At 47.6% G+C, this 26,746-nt stretch overlaps 1 protein-coding gene across 2 annotated transcripts in view; it reads right to left on the bottom strand.

The window, feature by feature from the left end:
- The window catches only part of TTC21A (tetratricopeptide repeat domain 21A), a 36,401-nt gene extending 9,763 nt beyond the window's left edge, over positions 1-26,638 (bottom strand). Inside the window, exons 1-16 of one of the 2 annotated variants that reach the window (XM_008586390.1) lie at positions 26,439-26,468; positions 25,001-25,130; positions 24,020-24,130; positions 23,245-23,411; positions 21,333-21,455; positions 18,791-18,948; positions 15,896-16,003; position 15,825; positions 14,123-14,221; positions 13,003-13,195; positions 9,597-9,694; positions 9,212-9,412; positions 8,360-8,489; positions 6,428-6,582; positions 5,980-6,195; positions 408-646 (exon numbers count right to left, since the gene is read on the bottom strand). In XM_008586390.1, coding sequence (XP_008584612.1) covers positions 408-646; positions 5,980-6,195; positions 6,428-6,582; positions 8,360-8,489; positions 9,212-9,412; positions 9,597-9,694; positions 13,003-13,195; positions 14,123-14,221; position 15,825; positions 15,896-16,003; positions 18,791-18,948; positions 21,333-21,455; positions 23,245-23,411; positions 24,020-24,130; positions 25,001-25,130; positions 26,439-26,465 — 2,156 coding nt within the window. In that variant the 5' untranslated portion in view covers positions 26,466-26,468. Of the gene's footprint in view, positions 1-407; positions 647-5,979; positions 6,196-6,427; positions 6,586-8,359; positions 8,490-9,211; positions 9,413-9,596; positions 9,695-13,002; positions 13,196-14,122; positions 14,222-15,824; positions 15,826-15,895; positions 16,004-18,790; positions 18,949-21,332; positions 21,456-23,244; positions 23,412-24,019; positions 24,131-25,000; positions 25,131-26,438 lie in introns of both variants that reach the window. The other variant, XM_008586391.1, reaches the window with a different exon arrangement.
- Positions 26,639-26,746: the final 108 nt, after the last annotated feature.

The raw sequence follows: 26,746 nt of genomic DNA, 5'->3' as shown, positions 1-26,746 counted from the left end.
GACTGGGAAGGTGCCCCTGATGTCCCAACACCAAATCATATAGATGCAGTGGCTTGGGGCTTCAGATCCCTGCTCTCTTTCCTCAACCACTCCACACTGGTCACATCCCAGTCACTGACATTTCCTCAAGGACAGAGCAGAAGTGTTTCCATGGTTCCTTCACCGTCTATCCTGGGAGCAGGCCCACAGTCTCCCACCAGAATGTGAGCTATGCAAGGAGTCCCAGGGAGTGGGTCAGGGAGAGGGAGAAGGCGAGCAGGGCTCAGAGCTGATTCAGTTCCTCAGAACTCAAACGCACTCTGAGCATACATTCTGGAGTCCCAGGATGAAGAAATACAATCTAAAGGAAACATTCCCTAAGATACCATTGGAGAGGAAGTTGTCATTGTGCTGCCTGTGGGGCTTACCGGTAGCATCCGATGTAGAGGCGGCTGTCTTTGCGGGTCTGCAGGTAGATGCTGGCCATCTTCTCCTTAGCTTCCATGTAGCAGGGCTGCTTGGGTGTGATGTTTCTCAGCATACTCAGTGCCATGTCCACGTTGCCCTTGCTCAGGGCCAAATCCACGTTGGCAATAGTGATGCGGATCTCCTCTGATGTGCCACTAAACTCATTGATGGCGTCCTGCATGACCTTGGTGGCCTCATGCTAAAACACGGGAACCAAACAGACCCTCTGTTTGGCGTCATCCACTGCAGGTGGCCTGACGACACTTAAAACCTCTTCTGGGAAACTGATAATAATCCCCCTTCCCTCTCCTGCCCTGGGAGGGTAATGAAATGCAGAGACAGAGCTGGGCTCAGCCATAAGCAGCCCGGCTACAAAGAAGCCAAAGATAAGATGGACTGCATCCATCTGCAGAGCAGCTTTGGATGCAGAAAGGAAAAAGTCTCCTTTAAAGTCCAGGGCCACTGTTCTGGAAGATGCGGGAAGATGCCGGGCTAGCGTGGGGTACAGGAATCCCTGACTGTAAGAACCTGCCTGTTCTTAGCACCTCAAAGTTCTCTGGCAATTTCCTTCTATGCAAGACCTATGGACACATCTTGTACTTTCCTACTTTGGGCCAAAAATATTTTAATGCTGTAGTATTCAGCACATGAAAGTCTATTTGAATTATATATTCATTAAATTCGTACCCTTAATTATTTTAACAAAGTTACTCTTTGCCCATTTTGGTGCTTTTTGCCTTGAATTCAGCCTTCCCAGACATTATGGCTCAAGCTCTGCTTTCTGATTATCTGGTGTGCTTGTACCATATTTTTACTTTTGTTCTGGCTCCCTTGGTTTTTGGGTATAGACAGTAGGGTTCCACTGTTTGTTTGTTTTACCACTGTGAAATGTCTTTTTGATTTAATAAGTACACTTATTTCATTTCATTATCACAGACATGTGTTCTCGAGCTTTTTGTCAACTTGTTTTGTTTTCACTCATACATGCTGATTGTGGTTTGCTTCATTTCTGCCTTTGATATGGGGCCCCCGCTGTCTTTTGTCCCTAACTCTTGATTAATTTGGTGGAGATAGTCTTGTCTCTTTTTAATTCTACTGATGGTCATCTTTCTATCCTGAAATATTGTGTGTTAACTTTTATTTCAGACTCTCCCCTACGGAGATGGAGAAAATTAGCATGCTGGTGTTACTTGCCACCTTCCCTTGCCACCCCTTTCCTCCCCTGAACTATTTCATGCGATATCATGGTGAAATTCTTGTTATTTTAACTTTAATAGCTTTTATTTTAAGAATTTAGCAATTATACTAGCTTAGAGTCAAAATACCATAGTTATTTAAATATAATTCTATTTCAATTTATTTAATTTGTTTTATGCTTAACTGAATTTAGTTCTGTCCTATTATAACTCAAAATTTTTCCCATTCATGAAAACTTCATTTTATTTCATGCTTTAGTTGGCTGGATTATAGCTACAAGTAGACTTTTCAGAAAAGTTTAGTTAACACTATAATTCTTGAGTTATTCCATTATTTTAGAGTGTCCTTTATTGCTTTTACACATAAAAGATATCCTAAGGGACATCCTTCTCTCCTGATTGCTTGGAAATGTCGTCCTATTGTCTTCTTGATTTCAGCATTGTTGAGTAAAAGCCGGAGGGCATGTTGATTTGTTTTTCATTATGGGTGACAGGCTCTCTACCTAGATGCTGGCAGGAGCCTTCATTGGCTTGGTGAATCCTTGATTCCTATAACTTCATTAGGATATTACTATTAGGTTATTTCTCGGTCTTAATATTTTACTACTATTTCTCTCACACATAGCGCCTAAGTTGCAGATTCATATCTTCCCTAAAGGAATTTTTCTCCTATTCGTCTTTGATGTTTTTTCTGTTCCGATTCTTCTCTCTTCTTTAGGACTATTCATTATGCCTTTGTTGTATACCTATAATCCGTCCTTCTTATTCACCATCCTCTCAAATCACTTCAATCGTTTTCCTGGTTTTCCTCCACCCCTTTCCTTCAGTCAGAGAGCCTCAGCAAAGTCTGGGCTCCTTCTACTGCTCCTCGTGGGATTATAATTTTATAATGGTACCATTGTTTCTGTGATTAATTTCTTTAACTCTGCCTGCTTAATTTTTGTTTTTCCCTTTTTTACTAGGACCGCTTTGTTGATCTCTTGTGCTCTACTTTGAGCTTGTTTTACAAGATTCCATGTTCTTTTTATTTTTACTGAGTGCAGAAAAATTGAAAAAACAATTTCATCTATTTTTTATAATGTTTTTTCTCTCAAAGTGTAATCTTCCCTTATCTTTTGCTTATTATTTCATTTCTCTTCCCTTTCCCTCCCTTCCTCTTCATTTCCTTTCTTCTTCTCTTCTCGTTTCCTTTCTCTCCCTTCTTTCTTCTTTTGTCCCCTTCCTCCCTTTCTTCCTCCCTCCCCACCACTCTCCTTCCTTCCTTCCTTCCTTCCTTCCTTCCTTCCTTCCTTCCTTCCTTCCTTCCTCTTCTTGCTTGTAACCACCTATAATTCCATGTTAGGCTCCTTCCGATCACTGCTCCTCATCTAATGGCAACAGCTCCATCTAACCCTGCCCCTTTCTCAAGAACTAGGCTGGGAAGACAGAGTGACCGGCACATCTGCTCTAGAAGCACATTTCCCCTTAGCTTTCTGTGCGTCCTCCCTTTGGGGGTAGCCCTTGCGGAAACCTGGGGTCAAGATGGCGCCCCTTGGCTCACACTGAAGGACACAGCTCACAAATCTGTTATCTTGGCTGAGCAAAACTGATTTTCAGGCTATTTCCCTCCGGCCCTCTGCTACATAGGAAGGAGTCCAAGGCAGACAAAAACAAGGAGACATTTCAGTGGGAAATCCTGGTTCGGCAGTCCTGTCCTTCTATGGGGTTGATCTGAGTTCCTCTAGGAATGTCCCTACTTTTCCTGTGGCTTAACCACATCACATCCCCAGTTCATAAAGTTCCGAGCAAATGCAGGCACCTCAGGCGTTCCACTCACTGTACCCTGCTTTCTCTCTCTCCCACCAGTGGTAACTTCTGAAGGACAGGGTCTCGTCGGCTTGTTCTCCTTTATCCCCAGCTCCTATCGCAGTGCCTGGCATACAGTAGAGGTCCTCAATTAACTATCAGCTGAATGAATGACTGGATGACTCAACTATTCTTGGGTGTGGCTGTTGCCTAATTCTGTTATAGATGGAAATTCCTTCTCTAGTTTTAATTCTTTTGCCCCTTTTGGCAGATTTAAGGAAGGGAAGTAAAATAAACATGCTTCCACAATCCCATTTTTTTTTTCCTTTTTTTTTGTCTTTTTTTGTGTCCGGCAACGGATCACAACCCTCAGTGTCGCACCCGCACCTCGCTCAGCCAGTGAGCGGGAACCGGTCTGTATGTGGGATCCGAACCCTCGGCAGGAGCGCCGCCGCGCTCGCAAGCGGTGCACTATAGCAGTGTGCCACCGGGCCGACCCTCACAATCCCATTTTTGACCAGAAGGCAATTTTTACCTTTAAGGAGAAAAGGCCTTATGGGCTAGATCCCCCTGTACACTAAGACCATCACAGGAGAAGCCTCGAGTCACAAGTATAGGAGGACAACAGAGATGGTCCCAGACAAACCCCTGCCCATGAGCTGGTGAGGCCAAAGGCCAGTGAGGTCAAGGGAGCATGCAGAGTCCAGCTCCCCCATGCTTGAGTTCCCCACTGTTCCCATGTACCAGCTGAGGATGCCCAGGGGCTTCCTTCCTCTGCCCACCCAGACCTTCCAAGGCCTCATACAGTTGAGCAGGTTGTGCAGGTCATGCACTGCAAAACTCCAAGGGGAGGGCTTCCAGATGGTAGAATAGACGTTCCTCAGTGGCACTCTCTCCCACGAATCAACTAATTTACAACTATTAAAAAACAACAACAGCCAAACTGGGGCCGTTAGAGCTCAGGGGAAGAGTAGAAAGGACCTATGGAGTGCATGAAGGCAGGAGAAGCCACGATGAGAGAAAGAAAGGATTGCTCCCACCATTTCAAATTCCAGCCTCCTCAAGGCTGGAGTTGCTGAGTGTACAGAGCAAGAGCAGGCAAAAGCCACAGCTGTGCCCTTTGTATGAAGTTGCTTGGAGATGGCAGGGGAGAAGAGGGCCTTGGTGGCCCCCAGGCCAGCAAGACCACTGACAGTGTTCCCATGGACCCACATAGGAGTGAGGAGCCACAGACAACTGAAAAAAGGAGCCATTCAGAGGCCGGTGAGTCATCATGCATGGCCCGTCCCATGGGAAGTACTTGGAGTATGGGCGGTGGGGGAGATGGGCACACTGGGGAACATTAGGGAACAGTATGGACAGCTGATCTGCCCTCCAATCAGTGTACAACCACTCAGAGGAGACTGGTCAGGAATACAGAACTGTGATGGGATGCAGTTTACTGAAAAGTCTCAGGCCCAGACCAGAGTTTCCACACAACCCAGGTGCACCGGAACTCATAAGACCCAGAAGTACAAAGCCAACCATTAAAACCTGAGCTGCACAAAAACCTGAGCTTCCCAACGGAATCAGCATCAAAGCAGCAATTTAGCTCAACTAATCAAGTGCTGGTCCCCACAGGAAGTTCCCCCATTTTAGAAGTAAGTAAAGGACAACAAATTAGTTCCAGTGCAGAGTTTAAGTGGTAGGAACAGTAAATAATCCAACACAGAACTGAAAGAAAAAACAAAATAGCCACAGACCAGAGACAAAGTTTGATATTAACTAGTAAAGGTCTAACACCACCAAAGAACACCTATAAAACCTAGAAGGACCAGAAGCCCTATGGGCTCCCAAGCCAGGGCGGTGAGGGGCCAAGAGCCTTGGCCACGTCCCTCCAACACCTGCAACCAGCCCAGGGATGACCATCAAACCACCACTGTAAGCCCTTTGGTCTCCCAAGCTGGGGCAGTTGGGGGCCAAGGGCTTCAGCCACACCCCTCTGACATCTGTATTCAGCCCAGCAATGACCAAGCCACTGTCGGAAGCGCCCTTGTCTCCCCTGCAGAAATCAGGAGGATGCCATGGGCCTCAACCACAGCCTCCTTCCTTTCTCCTTCTCCCACCATCTTTCATTCCCCCTTTCCCTTTCCCCTTCCCCCAACTGCTCTGCAACAACATCTTAGAATGTAAATAAATAATAATATTAATAAATAAATAAAACAAAACAAAAACTCCAAGGGGACATAGTTTATTATAAATATTATGGTGTGATTGGCAGCTGCTGGAGCTGTGCAATGCCCAACCCGCACAACCACTGGTAGTGGCCCTGATAGGCCTGTGTGCTCTGCCTCCCTGAGAGCCTCATGGGGACACTGAGGTAGGCAGGGCCAGATCCTGCAGGACACAGTAGAAGCCTTTTAGGCAGGGGAGAGACACACTTCCAAATGAATAAGGGTTCAAATAAAAGCACAAGTAAACATCAGGCAGAATCAAAAAGCCTGGTTCCCAGGCCTACCCCAAGCCTCCAGCATGCCCCAGTCCCAAGAAAAGAGTGCACGGCATTTCTTACCAGCTCCCCGTTCAGCCGGAGGGCATCTACCAATTCCAGTAAGATGGAGACCCGCTCGCTGGGTCGCACAGAGGGCCCACGGAACTTCTTGCCTTTTTCCATCTTCAGAGTTGGCAATTTCATGATCATTTTCAGTGTCTTTATGGCCTCTGGGTAGTCTCCAGACTTGTTGAGGGCCCTGGCTTTGATGAAGTGATAGAGGGGGTGGTCTCGGACCTAGTAGGAGCACAGCAAGCGTGGGGCTCCAGTTGACCGCTGCTGCTGCTGCTCACAGCCACTGGGTTGGAAAAAGTCATGGGAGCCCACCGAGCCTGCCTCTGCCTTTGGAACAGCAAAGGGGCTGAGAGACGCAGGTGGCCCCTGGGGCTACTCTCCCAAGGCAAGTGGGGGCTGCAGCTAGCTGGGTTTTGAGATGCTGAGCAGGTGACAGGGCACAGAGGACCCCCACCTGAAAGTTGTGGCTGACGCCCAGCTCTAAGCAGTGAGAGCACATGGCAAAGTTGCCCTGAGCCAGGTAGATCTGGGACATGAGGAGGTGGGCATCCGCAGAGGTGGGGTCCAGCTCCAGGCAACGCTGCAGGGTGCTTTGTGCATTCTCTAGCTCTCCTAGAAATCATAAACAGACTTCTACACTCAGGAATTCTCGGTGACTTCTGAGACCCAGTATGTAAAGGCAGAATGAATTTTACATGTCCTGTTACCCAGAGAGACCCAAGTTGGACATTTTACCCAATTCTGTTCTGCTTCCCTCAGAGGTCGCCTCCTAAAATGAAAACTACATAGTTTTTGCCCAGACAAAAGCCAGTAGAATTAAACCTCAGTGTCACACCCTTCGTGCCTCTGTAACCCTCAGGGAGAGGGCTAAGTCACTTCACTGCTCCATCTGGAAGCTCAGGGGAGCACTGTAAATCTCAATTCCCACATCTAAGCATAGAACAAAACCTAATAATAACAGCAACTTATGAAGCACCTGCTCTATGTTCAACACATGCAAAACACTTTAGAAAGTCTTATTTAATACCTGCCCAGCCCAGCAGGATTGATATTATTATTCCTATCTTTTAGATATGGGACATAGGGTTCCAATGATATAAGCCACTCAGCTTGGAAGGGACAAAGTCGGCATTTAAATTCAGGCCCATCAGATTCCTGAGCCTCAGCTCTGAATCTCCTGGCACTAGGGGACTAAGGGGTCTACCTGCAGCCAGGCTGGTGCTTACAGGTAGTAGTGGCAACCTAGGGGGTAGGTGTGGAGAGTTGGTAGGGGAGCCTTCCTCCCTCTGCAGTCAGGTCCCTCAACAGCCCTTGCTTGGGGTCCATAACCTGGTAGGTGAGGAGCACCTGCTCCTGGGTCCCAAACTCCCTGCTTCGTCCCTGTGCACTGAGGAAATATGAAGAGGTCACCATGGCAACCTAAGCAGCTGGAGACCTTGGTTTGGCTCCAAACCTGCTAGCAGCTGCCAGCACCTCTGGGAGAACCCTCCTGCCCTAGCCTTGTACCCAGGAGAACTTGAAGCTGTGGGTAAATCCAGATGAACACAGGGAAGATGGAGGTTGAAGACAGGGGAGCTCTTAGCAGACTGCATCCCCTGCAATGCAGTGCCGGAAGACAGACACGGCCATAGAATGCTGGATCTACTGGAAACCCCCAGGACACCAGAGATCGGCCTGGTTTTCAGGCAGAAGGGATGGGGCAAAAGTGTGCAGGGAGAGAGTACTTTAGGGAAGGGCTCTGTGTCAGAGAGGACAACAGGGTACCCATGGAGGGTTCTCCTTCTCTTTCCCTTCCTCCAGGGCCTGGGCCTTGAGATGGGAGATGCTGGAAGGGCACTGCTCTGGCTTCTGGAGGCCCTGAAAGACTGATGTTGTACAAGGTCTCACCTCTCCATAAGGCCTTTCCTGACAACCTTTTTAAAACTGCAACCCCACCACCCCCGCTTCCCCTCCCTGCTTTAGTTCCGTAGAATTATCACATTCTAACAAACAAAGTGACATGCTTAGTTGTTAGTCTATCCCCCTAACTAGAATACAAGCTCCATGAGAGAAGTTTTGCTTATTTTGAGTACCACTGTATCCCAGGAGAAGTTCAGTAAGTATTACCTGCACAGGGTAAGTAAGTAATCCACAAAAGACCTGGGTGGGAGAGATGCCTGCTGGCAAGGGACGTCAGGAAGGTTACAGGGGGATCGGGGGCTGGAAAGAGGAGGCAGGCCTGGTGAGGAGGCATGTGTGCACGTGTGCCAGTGTGTGTGTAAAGTATTCCAGGCAGGGGGCCTGTGGACACAAACCAGGGGGCAGAAACTTCACCAGGTATCTGAACAGATGAATAGGTATGAGAAGATGCAAGGTCCCACCTGGCCACGGGGATCCACCGGCTAACCTGAGAGATACTTGACCTGAGCCATCACATACAGGGGGTCCATCAGAGCTGGTGCTGCTTTGACTACAGGACTCAAGATCATGGTGACTTGTTTAAGAAGTGGAGACACGATCTGGCCTGGTGACCGGGGCTGTAAGAACACGGGTGGCTGGCTGGATGGTTTGCCCCATTCTAAGAGAGACTCCCACAGCTCTCAGAAAACACTCTTAGTGAAAGAATTTTACTTTATTGTGCACTTATTTATTATGCACTCTGTATCCTCTAGTGCTAGAGTACAAGCTCCAAAGAATGGGGACTTTGTGTTGTCCACTGTTGTGTCCTTGGTACCTAGAATGGTGTCTGGCATGCAGTAATGCATTCAATGCATATTTGTTGAATGACTCATTACAAGGCACTGGGGAGCTATTTAGATGTGTAAAAATATGATCCTTGCCCACAAGGAACCTTGACTGGCTTGGAAAGCAGGACAAAGATGTAAAGACCAACATGCTTCTTAGGAGGCTTCTGAGAAAAAGGGAGCCACATTATTGTCTAGGATAAAGGCAGGGGCATGGGAGTGCCCTGCTCCTCCAAGTGTGGTCCATGGACCAGCAGCATCAGCATCCCCTGGGAGCTTGTTCGAGATGCCAGTCTTTGGGCCCCACCTACAGAGTCAGAATCTGCAACAGAACGACCTCCCAGGAGATTCGTTTGCTGCATGCTCAAGTTTGAAAAGCACTGGGCTCTCTGACCTCCCAAGGCTCTGACCAGCCAAGTGACTGTCCAGGTAAGGTCCCTGCCTCTGTCCTTCAGGTAGGCCACATCTATACCTGTACTCCAGACCCCCGCCATGAAGATGGGCCTTCCCCTAACCTGCTTGGGGCAGTAGAACAAGTACTCCTTGGCAATGCAGACCAGGAAGTGGGGGTCCAGCTTTTCAAAGTACTCAGGGCCCAGGGGGAGGCCCTGCATGCTGGAGAAGTGCAGCTCCACTGCCTCCCTCAGGAGCGCTGTGGCCTCCTGTTCCCCCTTGTGCTTCTTAGATGCCAGAAGGGCTTGGAGGAAAGCCAGCACCTGTAGAAGAGAGTCCCGAGCTTCAGAGCCAGTGCCAGCCTGGGCAGAGTTGGTAGGCAAGGGCAAAGTGGAGAGGGCAAAGTGGAGGCCCAGGCCATTTTGGCTGTTTTCTATTGGAAAGTAGGGTGAGAGGAGGGAGGGGGACACAATCCTGGAGTACGTCAGACCACCAGGGAGCTCTGACCTCAGACTTCCCCAAGGACTGCTGCACCTCCTTTAGGAATTCCAGCTGGTGCTCAGCCTCCTCCAGGTGGCCTTCTAAGATCTCGCACCAGATGATCCCTGTAAATGGGACAGAACAGAGATGAGCAGCCAGCACCCAAGCAGAGCCAGCAGTCCATCAGGTCATGGAGCAGGCATGAGACAGTGGAAGGAAAGGTTCACAGGGCAGGGGATCTTTTCCAAAATCTTCACAAACATGAAGAGAATACATGCTCATGGCAAAGAATTCAGATCATAAGGCAATATAGAAAACCATCGCTAGCTCATGCTCTGTCTTTAACAATGTCTCTCTCTTGAAATAAACACTAATAACAATTTGGGGTATATTCCTTCAAACATTTTTCTAAGTATTCATGTTATTAATACAGACACAACTCAAACATATATTTATATGTACACATATTAGCATACCAATGGGTTTAAAAACCACACACACAAAAGGAATCAAATCTCACATACACCATCCTACAACTTGTTTTTTCCACCTTATAGATGATAGACATATTTTCCCATCACTTCATACAAATCCACCCCATTCTCTTTAATGACAACATAATATTCCACTGTGGAGGTAACCATTTATTTAACTGTTGCCATATTTAAGAACATCTCATTTCACATTTAGTTTGTTTTCAATGTTTAAATATTACAATGCCATGGTCAACATTTCTCTATGTTCAAATTCCAGAAGTAGATGGGTCAAAGGGCATGTATATTTAAAATGTCAATAGATAAGGCCAACTTGCCCTCCAAAGATATTTGAATTTATATTACTGCCAAGAACTTAAAAGTGTCCTTTCCCCACAACCTCAAACATAATTTTAATCTTTGCTAGTCTAAAAAGTGAAAAGTAACTAGTTTTAATTCACATTTCTTTTATTATTAGGGAGAATTAACATCTTTTCATATTTTTTTTTTTTTTTGGTGGCTGTCCAGTACAGGGATTGAACCCTGGACCTTGGTGTTATCGGCACCACACTCTAACCAACTAAGCTAACTGGCCAGCCCCTTTTCATATTTTAATGGCATTTCCTTTTCCACTGTGAATGTCCTGTTCATAGCCTGCCTGTTTTAATTTGGGGTGATTTCTCTTTCTATATTGAGATTATTAACCTGTTAATAATGTTTAATAATGTTTAATGCAGAGATTTTCTGTTAATTTGCCATTTATCTTTTAACTATTTTTACAGTATCTTTTTTTGCCATTTTGTAGTTTTAAATTTTTATACAGTCAAATAAGTAAAATATTTTTCTTTACAGCTTCTGAGTTTGCAATCAGGCTTAGAATCCCATGGGAAACCCAAGGCTCATTTAATTTTTATGTTTAAATACTTAATTCCACTGGAATTTATTTTTGAGTATGGTGTGACATGGGGACTTGCTTTTATTTTTCTTATAATGGCTAGTCAGGTGTCCAAACAGGAGTTATTGAAGAACGTATCAATTTGAAATAAGGCCTGCTATGTCCCATTTATCTACTTGTTTATTCCAGCCAGTGCTAATCTCAAGCTGACTTGATTACTGTGGTTTTGTATTATGTTTTGATGTTGAGAGGACAATTCTCCTCTGTTCCTACTATTCTTTCTTTTACAGATATTTCTTGGCTATTTTGGCATATTTATTCCTGATTGTCTTCCTAATCACCATCTTGGTTTTCATCCCACTATTTGGCCTGTCCACAGAATTTCTTAATTTGTAATGATGTTTTTAATTTTCAGCAACTCTTTCTTGTTCTCTGTACTTTTTCACAGTAGCATGCTCTTTACTTATTGACATAATAGCCTCTCCAAACACAGACTGTGTTTTAGGGGGAAAAAGTATTTTCTACATATGGCCTTAACTTCATTCTTCAAAGGGCTTTGCGTGCTCCACTCGGCCCCTCTTTTGGACTGCGAGCAGGTTGATAAATGAAGGACTAGATTGATGAGTATTAGCCGCCAGGTAGATTTCCCAAATTGTTAAGGCCACTGATTTTCCCAGACAGGCCAGATAAGATGGTGACTCTGGGACACATGAGTGAGCTTGGCTCGGCCTGGGGTGACGAGACAGACATTCTGACCGGTGGACTTCCCTCTTGATGATCACTGGGGCTGTCCCTTGAATGAGGAAGTGAGAAAGGACTCAGTCTGGTGGAGGAATGTCTTAGGGGATTTTGCCTATGTGCCAAACAGCCCAGTCTTCTTGTCCTTCATGTCCCTGGTAACAGTGGGAACTCATCAGGAGCTCTGCTCTTCTCCCTCCTGCCCCAGTGCCCAGTAAGAGCCTCCTGGAGTCTAGTCTCTGGTCTGTGCACAGTTCCAATAATCCTCCCATTATCTTGTGCACTGCTCCACAGTATGCTTTTATACTCAGCCTCTGGTGACTTAAGCTTGTGTTTTCAGTTCTTGTTTTTCCTGGAGCTCTTTAGGGAAAGTTGGTATACTCACTTCTTTAGCTGACCATCTCTGCCTACACTGGCATATGGGTTACTAGATCTGCTTGGAATTTCCTTACATCTTCTAGAAATGTGAAGTTTCTCAAAGTTTCTGGTCCACTGAAGGCAACTTTCTCTCTTTCCAGGGCTGCAATGGACTCATTATCTTTTTAAAATGTCTTTTATTATTTTTATGGGATTTGGGGAAGGAGGAGAAGCATGGATCTGAGGGGTCAGCCAGAAGTCAAGATCACCTCCTCTGGCAACTGCACTGTGCAGATGAGGAGCCTGGAGTCTGGAGAGGAGAAGTGACTTGCTCCAAACATACAGCTCCTCAGAGCCAGGGCAAGAGCCAGCCTGCCCAGAGCCCAGCTTCCTTAACCCAAACTAAACACTGCCAGTTCAGAATTCACCAGAGACCATGGATTTGGGAGCATTTAACAAATGTGTAAAATGAAAATGGGGCTCTGGAAAATTCATTTGACCTTTATAGAAAGGATGAAAAAAAGCATCTGAACAGACAGGGAAGTAAAACTCTCAAAATTACTCTCTCTGGTGTCCTTCCAGCTCAGGGACCTGCACAGGATGATCTACAGAGGTGAGTCTGGAGGCTCCGTGTGGGGGCGCTGGTGAGTAGAACTGTCTCCAATACTGGTCTGTGGGGCCTGAGCAGAGGCAGGGCCCACCGAATGAGAGGGTCAGGCTGCCAGTCTTGTGGGGAGTCAAGAGTGTGGACACTGGGGTTTGAGTAGATCAGAGTGGCTTTGATCACACTTCTGAGCATTCCTGTGCTTCTTCATCTACACTTGAGGGTTCACAGAAAGGCACTACACCCCCAAGCTCACACACCCACTGGGGAGAATCCTCCCCTGCCCCTCTCTTCTGGACCCATGGAGGCCAGCCTCTTTGGCTCCCAACACCCACCTTCCACCCACCCTGCCCAGCCTGCATAGACCTGTCAAGCCGGCCACGCTGTTCCCGTCCAGTTTCATAGCCTCTGAGTACCAAAACAATGCCTCCTTCACTTGGTTCTGCAGGATGAAGAGATAGCCCAGTTCTGCGGCCACACGGGCACAGGATGGTGTGGCCATGAAGGTGCGCTCAATGAAGCTACACACTTGCCGTAGAATTGTCTGGTGTCTCCAGCACTGCAAGGAACAGGCGTATGGGAAAGGGAGACCAGTCAGTCCAGCCTGTCTCAGCAAGGCCAAGTCAGTAATGGGGGACAATTTGGCAGGGCTGCATAGCCTCAGGAGAGCACAAGAGGTACCCTGTGTCTAGGTAGCTGGATCTGTGGAGCTGTCTACATTTGTGGAACCTGCCTCCAGCCACAGGTCCTCTGAGGGACTCAACTCCTGTTTGGCCACAAGAGGTTTTTCAAAAAGTGAAGCTGGGTGAAAGAAGCCCTTGACGTCCAGTGATGGGAAGTAGCCCTGAAGGCTGTGACTAGCATGTTCCCTGCCATGTGTGAAGAACAAGGCAGAGAGAATCTGACACACACGTGGAGGGAAAGATGGTGTCCTGGTGGTGTTCAGCTTCACAGTTCTGGTCCCTGAGGCCCCCGAGCTGCCCTCATTCTTACAGCTTTTCCTTCTAGTAAATCTTGCTTGGGGGCTGAAGGGTCTGACAGAGACACGATTTGGCAACCTGTTGTATCTGAACCTTCCCTGATGTCAGAAAGGCCTAGGCAGACCAGCCTTCCCAAGTCACTTCCCCGAAAAAGAATACAGGAGCCAGGCACCTAGCACCTGAGCCAGAGCTGGGCTGCACAACAGCTGTGATACCTCCCTCTCCCCACGCAAGGTGCTACCTGCTCTAAAAGTGCTTTCAGACCCCATCTCCCTGATTTTCATAGCATCTCTGAGGGACACTTTGGTCAAGGGTACAAAGCCCACATGTCACAGTTAGCCAGAGGCAGGCAGGGGCCGTAGGGTGTGGGCCTCAAGCCTGAGCGGCCAAATTTGAGCCAAAGGGAGCGGGGCGGGCGGCTCAAGGAGCTTCCTGGGGAGCACAGGTCTCCTCTGAGGAAAGCAGAGAGAAGTACCATTTGTGAGAACAGGAAAGAAGCTTCTTACCAGTCTGCTAATCACAAGAACTTTTTTAAGATGGAGGCTTGGATTTTGGGGCTCTCTCATCTCTAGTGCTGTAATCAGATTTCTAACATGACCAGCAGCCTGCAGGGACAAAACCGATAACGTTAAAGGCAACAGACAAAACCAGAGTTGGATAGTGGTTCTCAAGCCTGGCTGCACACTAGCATCAGCTGGGAGATTTAAAAAATACCCATGCTCAGGCATCACTCCCAGAGATTCAGATGTAGCTGGAGTGGGGTGGCCCAGGCATGAGTATTATTTCAAAGCCCCATAGATGAAGCTTTTTGGAACTTTATCCACCCAACAGCTGGCACTGCCCCTGTGTTCCTGAGCTTGTGAAGAGAAACTGCCCTTTTCAGAGCCACCCAGGCAGAGCCAGGAGGAACCCTCGCTGTGTCCATACCACAGCCCGCCAGGCCAGTGGCAAACCACCTGTGCTGGCCCGGGAGCCATGCTCCATTTTGACATGAGTCACCACATTGGTGCCTCTGTGTCATTCCAGTGAACCCTCCCAGCAGCCTGTAAGTCAGTGTAACTCTCCAAACTTTCCAGTACAGCAAATGAAGGGGCAGAAAGGTTAGGCAATTTGTCTGAGGTAATCCAACCAGCTAGGTGACTGACTGATTCCAAAGCTTGGGTTCTTTCCAATTGGCCCTTCTGCCTACTCCCCACCCAGAAGTACGGACTTCTTAGTTCCCAAATGCAAAAAAGTGCCAAAAGATGGGGGGGGCCAGGATGGTGGGGGCCACTCTGCTCAGTAAGTGAGAGCAAGATTAGAACTGAGCAGCCAGGCTGGAGTGAGGGGTAGGACCCAGGATTTGAGGTGGGAGTAGAGAAGGGTAGAGAAGTTGAAATTAACTCTCAGGCCAAGCCCCAAGGAGGCCTGCCCAGGGTTCTGGGGTCACAGGGAGCTGAGGATATGCCTGTTTTCTAGTTCCTACCCAGAGACAGGGCTGGGGCCCTTTTCAAGGGTTCCTCTCCTATGGACTGTCCCCTCCATCTCACCCCACCCCACAAAGCCCACAATCTCAGAGCTGTGCAGAAAATATCAGAAACTTCCTCTTCCCATCATGACCGCTCAGAGACTCTTGATTTGCCATATTCTCCAGAAAGGCAATGTATTTTGTTTATTTAAAAGGCAGTGTTTTGGTTAAAAACATTTTGAAAAGAAGAACCTGTCTGGACATTGAGGTTTCATTAAGAATTCTAGGTATTTCTGACTTCATTTGAGGGCTATTTTAGGTTTCTTTGGAAAACTACAAGACTCAGGAACAAGTTTGGGGCCTGGTACTACCTGGCCAACGGTCTGGGCAGTTCGAACCATTCCCTAAAAAAATGGCATTTCCTGAATTTTGAAACACTACCATGACTTCTACTATCAGTTAACATTGATGGAATTATTGTAGTGTGCCAGGCACTGCTCCACTTTCCCACTTCTCATCTCATTTAGTCCTCACAGCTGTGCAGAATTATGTACGTTTTACAAATGAGGAGCTCGAGGCTTGTCCAGGTGGAGACACCTGCCCAGGCTCCCACAGGTAGCATGTGGCAGAGCCACTGTCAGCCTCACTGCCTGATGCTGCCTGGCTCTTGAGCTGTGCTCCCCAAAGAGCCAAACAGAGCAGATCTCCTTGGCAGGGAATATGGGGGTGGGGAGGGAAGGAAGCTGAAATCTAGGGGGCACCCTCCAAGGCCTTTGAGTTGGGGGGCACAGGTTATGAGGGCTTCCTCATTGCCTCGGTTCCAAGGCTCAACTTCTGAGTCTTGAAAGAACTTACTGTGGTTATGTTTCCTTCTCTTGCAAGCTCATGCATAGCTAGAATTTGGCAGGCATCAATATTGCTTTCATCTTTTTCTAAGATTCTGAAATAGGAAGAGGAACCACATGAATTAAGAGTATTGATAGGCAAGGCTAGGGTTGACAACTTCTGATAGTCTTTTAATATCCATTCTCCTCTTCTTTTTTTTTTAATAGCGGAACTCCCAAAGTAGCCAGGCACATGGATACCCAGAAGAAAGACTACATTTCCCAGCTTTCCTTTGCAATGTAGGGGTGGCCATGTGACTAAGTCTGGCCAACAGGATATAAGAGAAAGTGATGAGTGTTATATCCAGCTGTACTCTAACAGCAGGCCTTCCTTTTCTGCTCTTCCCTCCTTCCTGCTGTCTGGAGTGTGGACTTATAAGTAACGTCCTGGGACTGGCTGAACAACAGAACAAAAGGGGCCTGGGACCCCATAGTTAAGCTGCCAACCCAGCTCTGAACCACCACACAAACTTTTACCTGAGAGAGGAATAACCTTTAGTCATATATTTTGGGGTGTTTTTGTTACAGAAACCTATTCATATCCCAACTAACTTGACATGACCATGTACCATGGTCTGGGGGTAGCCAGAAAGGTGCTTGGCGGGCAGTCTGTGACTATAAGATGGAAAGGGGACTGTGGTTTCAACTGCATGTCATTGTGAAGATGCAGCTTCTCATCATACTATGGGGTTTTCAATAGTCTGTTTCTTTATAGGAAACACCATATTTTTCAGCCTGGTCAGGGAATGACCTTTTACTTAACATACAAAATTCTGACATGATTAAGGCACAATCAACGTTCAAAGAGTTCTAAACATTTCTGATGATTCTGAAGGCACTGTGAACCTCATACATTTGAAAATTAAAAACAAGAAAACAAAAACAAAATAAACACATACATTTTAAATAACTTAAGGACCAAAGAAGAATCAGAATGGATATTAAAAAATACTTAGAACTTAATGATACTGAAATTACTACACATCCAGACATGTAGATACTGCTAACATGGACATCCATAGACTTAAATGCTTATACTTGAAAATAAGATTGAGAATGGGGGGCCGGCCCGGTGGCGCCCTGCTACAGTGCGCCGCTTGGGAGCGCGGCGGCGCTCCCGCCAAGGGTTCGGATCCCACATACAGACCGGTTCCCCGCTCACTGGCTGAGCGAGGTGCGGGAGCAGCACCGAGGGTTGTGATCCTATTGCCGGTCCCGGTCCGGTACGGGCACGACACTGAGGGTTGCGATCCGTTGCCGGACACGAAAAAAGACAAAAAGGAAAAAAAAAAAAAAAGATTGAGAATGGATGAGCCAGGCATCCAACTCAAGAGTTAGAAAATAATAACAGAATAACTCTGAAGAAAAAAGTTGGCAGGAAATAATAAAGATAAGAACAGGAATTAATAAACTAGAAAAAAAGATTTAATACATTTACAAAATTCAAAGCTGACTCATTAAAAAGATTAATAAAAGAGACAAACTATTTTAATATTGACAAAAAAGTTAAAAAGTAAGAAAAATAAATAATATTAGGGATGAAAAGAGAGACATACTAGATACAGCAGAGTTTCAAAAAGCAAGTACAGAATTCCATGAATACCACTAGCTGGGAACGCTTCCATGAGGGAAGGCACTGGGGTGTTGGACTCAGTCTGTTGGTACCAAACACTGTCTCCCTGCCTGTGGGCCAGCAGAGCCTGGGAGAGGGAGGCCATGCAGACCCAAGGATGTGGCCTTCAGCCGGGTGCCTCCAGGTAAGCTGTTGGCCCAAGGCTGAGCTTCCAAAGCAAGCTCTTGCCAAACACCAGCCAGGTCTCCACCGTGACAGAGGGAGCTGAGGCCCCAGCATTGCACATGTGCACCCATAGCCAGGCAGGGTGGGTCACCTTCCATTTGCTGCCAGCACCTCTCTGTAAGGTTCACATTCTAGGTATAGTCAGAGCAGTAGCTCTCCACAGGCAAGCAAGACGCTCGTTTATGTTTTGTTTTGTTTTGTTTCAGAACCGTGCTGTATATTACTGTGTAATTCAGTAACAATTTATAGAACGACTTTGCAGGATGACTCATGGTCCATTAACTCATTTTAGTAAGAAAATTAGGATTATACATTTAAAATTACTGTTATAAAAACCATTAGGGTGTTAGAGTTTAAAGAGATAAGCTTCAATTATTTAGAAAATGTCTTCAAATAGCCTTCCACCAGGCATCCCTCCCCCTTAAACCGCCTTGATTGCTATTCCCAATGTTCCACAGGCACCTGGCACTTGGGGTCTGGCCTGCACAGGTCCCAATACTCCCGAACTCTGCTGTCCTGCTTACATACCCAGCTGTTATGGAAACTCTTCTCTCAAAGTCACCAATTACCTTTTTCTCCTGAAGTTTTTATTAAAGTATTTCATATCCACAGTTTAAAAAAATTAAATAACACAGCAGTCCCTAGACCCACTGTCCCTTTGCTCTGCCACCACCACTCCTCAGGCATCTACTTCCCACCCTGTCACTTCTATTGCTTTGCATTCTTTTGCTGGTTCCCTCTGCATCTCCTCTAAACGATATGCCTATGCCTCTGTTTCTTGATTGATGCATCTAAGGCCACAGCTCCTGGCTTTGTGTTAACATGGGTGAGTATTTAGTTCACTTACACCAGTGCTGCCTCTCCTCCCCCTCCCCCCCCCCAGTATGATCATATCCCTATTCAGAACCCCTTCATGGGTGATATTTACTTTTACGTCTTGTTCTTCCACCTCCACATCTTGTATGATGGAAGCACATCAGCATCCTCGGCTTGGAAAGGAAGGAAGCCACACATTTGTGCAGTGGCACAGGTGGGACCCACTCACCTGTGTCCTGTTTCCACCGTCTGCTCCCAGTCCTGCCGAGCCAAGAAGAGCCGCATCTTCAGGACCAAGGCTGGCAGGAAGCTCCCCGAAGCCACTGTGATCTGGTTCACCACTTCCAGAGCCCCTGAGTAATTCTGCTGTGTCATGAAGTACGTTGCCTGTGGGTAGCCAGAAAAGAGCCTCTGTCAGTGTCTCCACCAAAACAGAATCAGAGCCCAACACATGGGCATTGTGGGTCCACTTGGCTGAGCCAGAGAGTACTCAAGCCCTGGCCCAGGGCAGCAGCCCCTCCCAGCTCCTGGGGGAAGGAGTTGCCACTCAGAGTGACAAATCAAGGCTTGCAACAGTCTTAGGTTCCTGGATAGGCAAGGCAGGACTCCAGGGAGATAGCTGAGCCCCAAGCTTGGGAAATTCAACAGGCTTGGGATAGGACAAGGCCATGTGAGGGTCACCCAAAGGGGAAAGCTGGGGTCACCGGGCACTCTCCAATTCCACAAATTGCCCATTCATTTCCCATTCACTTTCTTGAATTTTTTTTTTTGACCAGTGAGGGTATTGCAACCCTTGGCACGGTGTTGTCTGCACCATGCTCAGCCAGTGAGCACACTGGCCATCCTTATATAGGATCCGAACTTGCGGCCTTGGCACTACCAGTGCCACACTCTCCCAAGTGAGCCACGTGGCCAGCCCCACTTTCCTGAATTTCATCATTGAAAACTGCTCACTGAGTTCAGCAGGTCAGTGAAGGTTTGCAGGCAATTCCCTCTATAGCAAGGTGGTAGAGAGTTGTTTTGTTTAGTTTTGTTTTGCTTTGTTTTTTATGTCAAGGCCTATTAAGATGGGGTCATGGCCTTTGCAGGCCAGCACCAGTCACCAAATTCTCCTGGGAGAGTCATGACACAGGTGCCCTGAGGACAGAGGGCAAGGCTTCTAAATAACCGGAAATTGGACCCTGAAAGGATGGCTTATGTTAGACGTACAGTAACCCTCCATCAAGAGATTTCCCATCAAAAATATGAGGAAGATTACTCTAAATAATGAAGATTGATGTGTAAACGTGTTCGTTGCAGCACTCTTCGTAAGTGCACAACTGGAAACAATCCCAATATCCAAGCAATAGGGAATTAGGTTGGCAAATTACATTAGGTCTTTACAGTAGGGGACTGGCTTTTTATGGACATTCAAAATGACATTTGCTTATTACCAGATACTACATGGAGTAAAAGAAGCTAAACGACAATATGCTCTAGGATTAAAACTGTATCACATAACAACTCCATCTCTCACCCCGTAGTGGAGGCTATTTGTCAGTCCTCTTCAGGATCAGGAGAATTGGCAGCTGATGGCTGTCAGTGGAGGCTCTCTTTTGGGACACCCATGATTGAAGGGAGTTGCTTTGTCCCAGGTCATACCCCTCCCTGTGGCAGCCAATATCCAGTGCCTAGTCAGTGAGGAGGGATCACTGAAAGGCCAGCCTGGCTCCAGAGTTCCCCGTGGAGTTGAGTCCTTTGCTGTGACTGTTCACAGCCCAACTTCTCTCCCCACAGGTGTTGGCCCCAAGGGTGCTCCCTGATAAGCCTCCTACACATTAATCTCCATCACTTCTGCTGCCCAGAAAACCAATTTAAGGCACACCCTGAACCCAAGCATAGAAAAAAGACTGGAAGAAACTGCCCTAAAATGTTAACATGAGTTGTTTTGGGAGCACTAGGGTTAAAGGTGTCATCTTAATTCAACCTTCAGCTTTTTTAGGCTTCTGTTTTTGTAATGAATATGTATTCCTTTTATAAGAAAAATATATACAAACATCTTTCTCCATCCTTCTACAAAAAAGAAAAAGAAGTACTAACAGAAGAGAATAAGATTGTTTTTCTTTCAAAGACTGCTTCAATGACAGTCACAAAAGAAAAAAGGAACTTAATTTAAATTAAGATCAGAAAATGCAAAATATATAAAATATATATCTCCCTTCTCCTTTGGCCAACTAAGCGAATTTAACAGGTGTAAAGAGAATGGGTGAACTGAAAAAGGTGAAAGAAAGACGCAGAGAAAGGGGCAGTAAGTGCAACCAAGAAAGAGGCAAAGAGAAAAAGCCTGGGAGTGTCAAGGAAGGACAGACTCTAGAAGGCAACCCTGAGAAGACCCCCATGCAGAATGAGACAGAAACTCAGACTAAGCAGGAAGGAGTGTGAGAAATGGAGTGGGCCCTGGGCTGCTATTTGACCCTGAACTGGTTGCTGACCCTCTCTGGGCCTCTGGAACTAACCTGCTCATGACCCATGCTTTGCCACCCTGCCTTCTGAGTGGGTGAGCAGAAGCCATTCTGGGCTTGTGGACTTTGCTGGTTCCACATTAGCCTTCTCCCAGCCTCTCCTGGCAGATGTGGAGGGCCAGGCCTGGGAAGTAAGACTGGAGGGGCATTTGGCAGACCCTGCCCTGAAACACCTAGACACTGAGTGTCTGGCCTGAGGTCAGCTGGTGGGACTCCAGTTCCAGTGGCCTAGCCAGGGATACTCCCACCTCTCCCCTCCCCATGGCTCACCTTTCCCATCAGCCCCAGTACATCTTTGGTGTCCTGAATTCCCTGTTCCAGGTACTTGATGGATTTCTTCACAGTGTGGGGCTTGTCTGAGGTGAGGTCCACCCAGCCTTTGAGCACAAAGCCCTGGGATAAGAACAAGACAGAAGATGAAGTCTTGGGTCCTACACAGCTTCGACCTAACCTGCTCATGACCTACTCTTTGCCACCCTACACCTCAAGGCCCTGCCAGGCACAACCACGTGCAGATCCCAGGGCAGCCGGGCCCTCTCTCAAGGCCAGGTCTCCCATCGTTCCTCTGCCTGGATCTTTACCCTTCCAAACCAAATCCCTTTGCTGATGAAGTACTCCTAGTCTTTACGACTCAGCCTAGGAGGCCCCCTTTAGGAGCTTTCCTCCCCGTGCCCCACGGCTCTCCATGACCCCTCACTGAGGCTCTCTCACCTGCCTCATCACTGCCTGTTTACTTCACACAGGGGCACGGGCAGGGCCACTTGGGAATGCCCTCTGAGTGGGGAGCAGGAGCCATTCTGAGCTCGTGGACCCTGCTGTTCCACGTTAGCCTGCACCCAGCTGCTCCTGGCAGATGGGGAGGGCCAGGCCTGGGAAGTAAGATTGGCAGGGCACTTGGAAGACCCTGCCCTGTAGTATCCTTCCATGACCTACACCAGAGTTTTCCTTTTTCTATTATCACTCTCCTATGGAAACATTTCAGACATTTTTTTTTTTTTTGTCTTTTTTTTTTTTTTTTCTTTTTTTTTTTTTTTTTCTTTTTTTTTTTTTTTTTCTTTTTTTTTTTTTTTTTCTTTTTTTTTTTTTTTTTCTTTTTTTTTTTTTTTTTCTTTTTTTTTTTTTTTTTCTTTTTTTTTTTTTTTTTCTTTTTTTTTTTTTTTTTCTTTTTTTTTTTTTTTTTCTTTTTTTTTTTTTTTTTCTTTTTTTTTTTTTTTCGTGACCGGCAACAGATCGCAACCCTCGGTGTTGCGCCCACACCTCGCTCAGCCAGTGAGCGGCAGGTCTGTATGTGGGATCCGAACCTTCGGAGGGAGCGCCGCCGCGCTCCCAAGCGGCGCACTGTAGCAGTGCGCCACCGGGCCGGCCCCATTTCAGATATTTTTTACTAAACTTCCCTCACATGAAATTTTAATATCAGAGATATACCATCAGAGATATATTGTGATGGGTACTATATGTATATCTGTGTTTTATACATAAAGTGTAAGGTTTTTTCCCCTCCCCTCCCCCAAGAATCAATTTTTACACCCTTGAACATTGATAATGGCCCTCAGGCTTAGACTGAGGCTTCCTATCTCACCATGAGTACAGAGACACTGTGTATGGGCTACACTGCAGGAGCCACTATTCACATCCAGCAGATCACTGCAGGGAGGAAATGCGCCCTGTGGTCAGCTCATCTGGACTTTCAAAGGAACCAGGACGTTTAAGTAAAAATCTTCTGATTTCTAAATGTCTGCAACTAATTCAAGATTTTTAAAAAATATAGTGAAGGCCACAGAAAATCTATATAGAGATCAGCCTCTGCAGACAAATGCCAATGTGTAAACTCTGCTAAGACAACCCTGAGACAATGTGGGTGGGGCACTTGTGAGGCACCTTGTCTTTTCAATGTCTTTTCTTTTTTTTTTAAAAGATGACCGGTAAGGGGATCTTAACCCTTGACTTGGTGTTGTCAGCACCACGCTCAGCCAGTGAGCTAACCGGCCATCCCTATATGGGATCCGAACCCATGGCCTTGGTGTTATCAGCACCACACTCTACCGAGTGAGCCACGGGCCGGCCCTCAAATGTCTTTTCTGTCCCTCAGCTCCTGGGCCCTCCAAGGGTGAAACAAGCCACCCGCTATGTCTTTGGATGCTGCTTTTTTCAGCTGCTGTCCCCACAATGCCATGCTGAGTACCTCTCTGGAATCGCTGGACACCTTCAGCATGCGGTCAATGTACTCCTTGGCCTTCTCATAGCGGCCCATGAGCCAGAGAAAGAGGCTTGCATAGTACAGGGAAGTCCCACTGGCTGTCTTGCGTATTTCCTTCAGGCTGCTCTCTAGCTCCTGAATTGCTTCTCGGTCTATAAATCCAAGAGCAGAGCAAGGTGAGTTAGGATGTAGAGGTTTGCCTGGTTCTGCAGGAGCACTGAGGGCCCAGGTAGCTACCTCTAGATACTCTGGGTCTCCCTCAAAACATGCAGCTGCTATGTGCTAGCCCAGAGCCTGGAAATCAGCAATACCTGCCCCTGAGATGCCACAGACTCAGGTTTGCTGTCTAAGATTTATCTTTTCTGCTCTGTGCCCAGCGTGTGCTGAGCAGACAGTAGTCTCTCTTGGAACCTCTCCCTGACTCTAGAGTGGTGGAGATTAAGGGTAGAATTATTTATATTGGCTTTATTTTTCTGACAAGATCTTGTCCAAGGAAAGAAGAGTGTCTCCCCAACTCTTGGGATCTGGAGGGAGAACCCCTCCCCCTGTCCTACTCTGCCTGTTCCCACTCAACTGGTCCCCAGCATGGGGTCTTCTCTCAGGCCTCCACAAGAAAAGGAGAAACAATTATTCCTCACTGGCCAACAGCATCTGGACATTCACCAGTGTGCACACCTCAGCAGCCCTGAGGGGCTATATTTCTGGAGTGGGGCTTTCCTTCCCTGCTGCGCCAGGCCCAGCTGAGCATGGCTGTACTCACCGATTGTTTCACAGCATTTGTGAGCATAGATGAGGGCCATGATGGAGCACAGGGACACTTCTGGGTGATTCCGGATGCTCTCCAGGTCACTGATGGCATCTTGGATGCGCTCTGCAAAGACAGTACATGGCTGTAATCTCAGGCTCCAGCCTGGAGAGCAAGAGACTGTGGCAGACACACAGGATCCCTTTCACGGCTAAACCACTGCATGGCACCACATGGTTTCACCCAGAATCAGAGGACTAACTGGTCTGAAAGGTCTCCAATGGCCCAAGTTCCTGAAGACTGAAGCTGCTGGCACCAAGGTCTAGGCTGCCAGAGGCTGGAGGTCTTGCAGCTGAGAGATGTACCTGTGAGTACTTGTGGGGATACATGCGAGGCTGGGATTATTGGCTGGGATCAGTTCTGAAGTAGGACCTCAGGCAGTGCATTCCCAGTTAGCTGCTCAAGAGCCACCAACTACATTTATCCCCCATGTCCCCTTCCGAATGTCGGCAAGTCAGAATGGGCCCCACTCCTCTCCCTGACCTGTACCACACCTGCCTATACACCTACCACTTCCTCCTTTTCCTTCTTTTTTTTTTAAAGATGACCGGTAAGGGGATCTTAATGCTTGACTTGGTGTTGTCAGCACCACACTCTCCCGAGTGAGCCACAGGCCGGCCCCACTTCCTCCTTTTTCTGCACTACCAGCTCTCAGCTTCCAAGCCTGGGATTAGTTCAATAATCATGCAGCGACCTCTCCAACCACTCATTATGCAGTTAGGGAAACTGAGGCATACAGCTGGCATAGTGAGCTCTCTGAGGCCTCAAAAGTCGGCTGGATATGGATTACATAGGCTTCTGTGGATTAACCTGGGAATCCAGCCACTGAGAGTAAGACTGTTTCCATGGGACCATAACTAGGATATAAGTAGACATCCAGGTGGAGCCAGAGGATTAGTGCCAGGGGTCAGAAGGCCAACACTGCCAAGTCCTTACCTTCCCGGAGGACTCCATAGGCTTTAAAGAATTGCAACACAGGGTCATTGCTGAATTTTTCCAGGCCCACAGCTGCAGCCTTCTGCACATGGTGAAAGTACTTTTCCTGGCTATAGTAAATGATCCCAGCCTGCACGGAAGAAGACACAGTTACAAAAGTCCCAGTCCCTTCTCAGTCTCTGTTCTGACTCAGATGGGAGGAGAGCCATTCCCTTCCCTATCCCCTTCTCCTCTCCAGTTCTGCAAAGGGAAAAGAAAGAGGGAACATGCAGGCTGGTCCTGTACTTTAGCAGCCCTGGGAGTAGCTCCTTGCAGTTTCCCCAGAAAAGAGTCTGGAGTTGTTTGCAGATTACCAACAGATTCTGTTTCATATGTAATGGAAAATTGAACTCAGCCTTTGTCCTAGAAAGGGAAGAGGAAAGAGGACCAATGACAGGAAAAATTTTATCAGTAGTTATAGTTACAAGTTACTGTGGGCTAACCACATGCTGGGAACTGTTATCAAGGGCTTTATATCCATTATCTTAGGTAGTACATGATCCTCCATATCTTCCACAGTTAAGGAAGCTGAAGCCCATGGAGACTATGGCTTGACAAAGGTCACACGGTAATAGGGGCTGAGATTTCACAGCTAAGTCTCACTTCCCCTAAGGTTTGTGGGTGCTGGGGCTGGGGATAGATGTGGTTGAATTGTAAACAGCTTTGTGGGCCAAATGAAACAGACCAGACATCAACCTAAGGGTAACAGGAAGAAGTTGAAAGGGTTTTAAGTAGGGGAGGGATGTGTTGACACATATGTTTTTTCAAAAACCACTCTGGCTGCTGTGTGGATGGGGGGGGGGTGTTTGTGTGTGGTGATGTGGTGGACAGTAGGTGTTAATGCTAATGAAGACAGCTGATGCAAAGAAACCAGATGGGAGGGAGCCTGTTGCTGGTGTCCAAGGGAGAGATGGTGGTGGTCCTGGGCTAGGAGATTTTAAAAAATGGGTTTGGTAACTCCAAGGTCAAGGGTTCGGATCCCCGTACTGGCCAGCTGCAAGGAAAAAAAAAAAAAGGCGATCCCAGGAAATATTTAGGAGCTGACATTTCTTGTTGATAGATAAGAGTTGGAAGATGGGTATGGGGAATCAAATGGTGGTGCACATTACTGGAGAGGGGGACCCAGAAGAGGCTGCAGGGGAGGAGAAGGGATGATGACAAGATGATGAGATGGGATGTGTTGGTTTGGGAGAGTTCAGGAAACAGGACTGGGTAGGGGATACTAATTTGGGGCTCAGGGTTGTCAGAGGGCACCGGAGATGATGCACTCGACAGGCAGAATGAGGCGAGAAAGGGCAGGACCCCCTGATGCAGCTGGGAACAGCGAAGGGCCAGAGAGGTGGCAGGAGAGCAGCAGGGGGTTGGGGTCGCCGGGCCAGGGGCAAATCGGGCCACGCACCATAAGGGAGGAGTCATTGCTGCTCATCCCGGGCTGCTCGCGGCTCCGACTCCGGGTCTGGTGGGGCCACGCGGAGCCGGATTCCAAGATCGGGGTCTTGGGCACGCCTCTCGCGGTTGGATGTTGAAGGCGCGCGTCGTTGGAAACGGGGCTGCCGGCCGGTTGCTAAGAGCGTGCGCGTCAGGAGTGGGAGTCACAAAGCGCCCCACGTGACAAGGCGCGGGTAATCGAGCGCCGAAAGAGCGAGTCCGCGCTGGCGGCGCCGGCCGGCCTGTTGGGTAGCCCTGCGGTGTCGGACACCGGCGCCG

The sequence above is a fragment of the Galeopterus variegatus genome, unplaced genomic scaffold (assembly GCF_000696425.1).
Source record: "Galeopterus variegatus unplaced genomic scaffold, G_variegatus-3.0.2 Scaffold3971, whole genome shotgun sequence".
NCBI lineage: Eukaryota > Metazoa > Chordata > Mammalia > Dermoptera > Cynocephalidae > Galeopterus > Galeopterus variegatus.
Note: the sequence above shows the minus strand (reverse complement) of the source record. Positions and strands in the feature narration are given on the sequence as shown.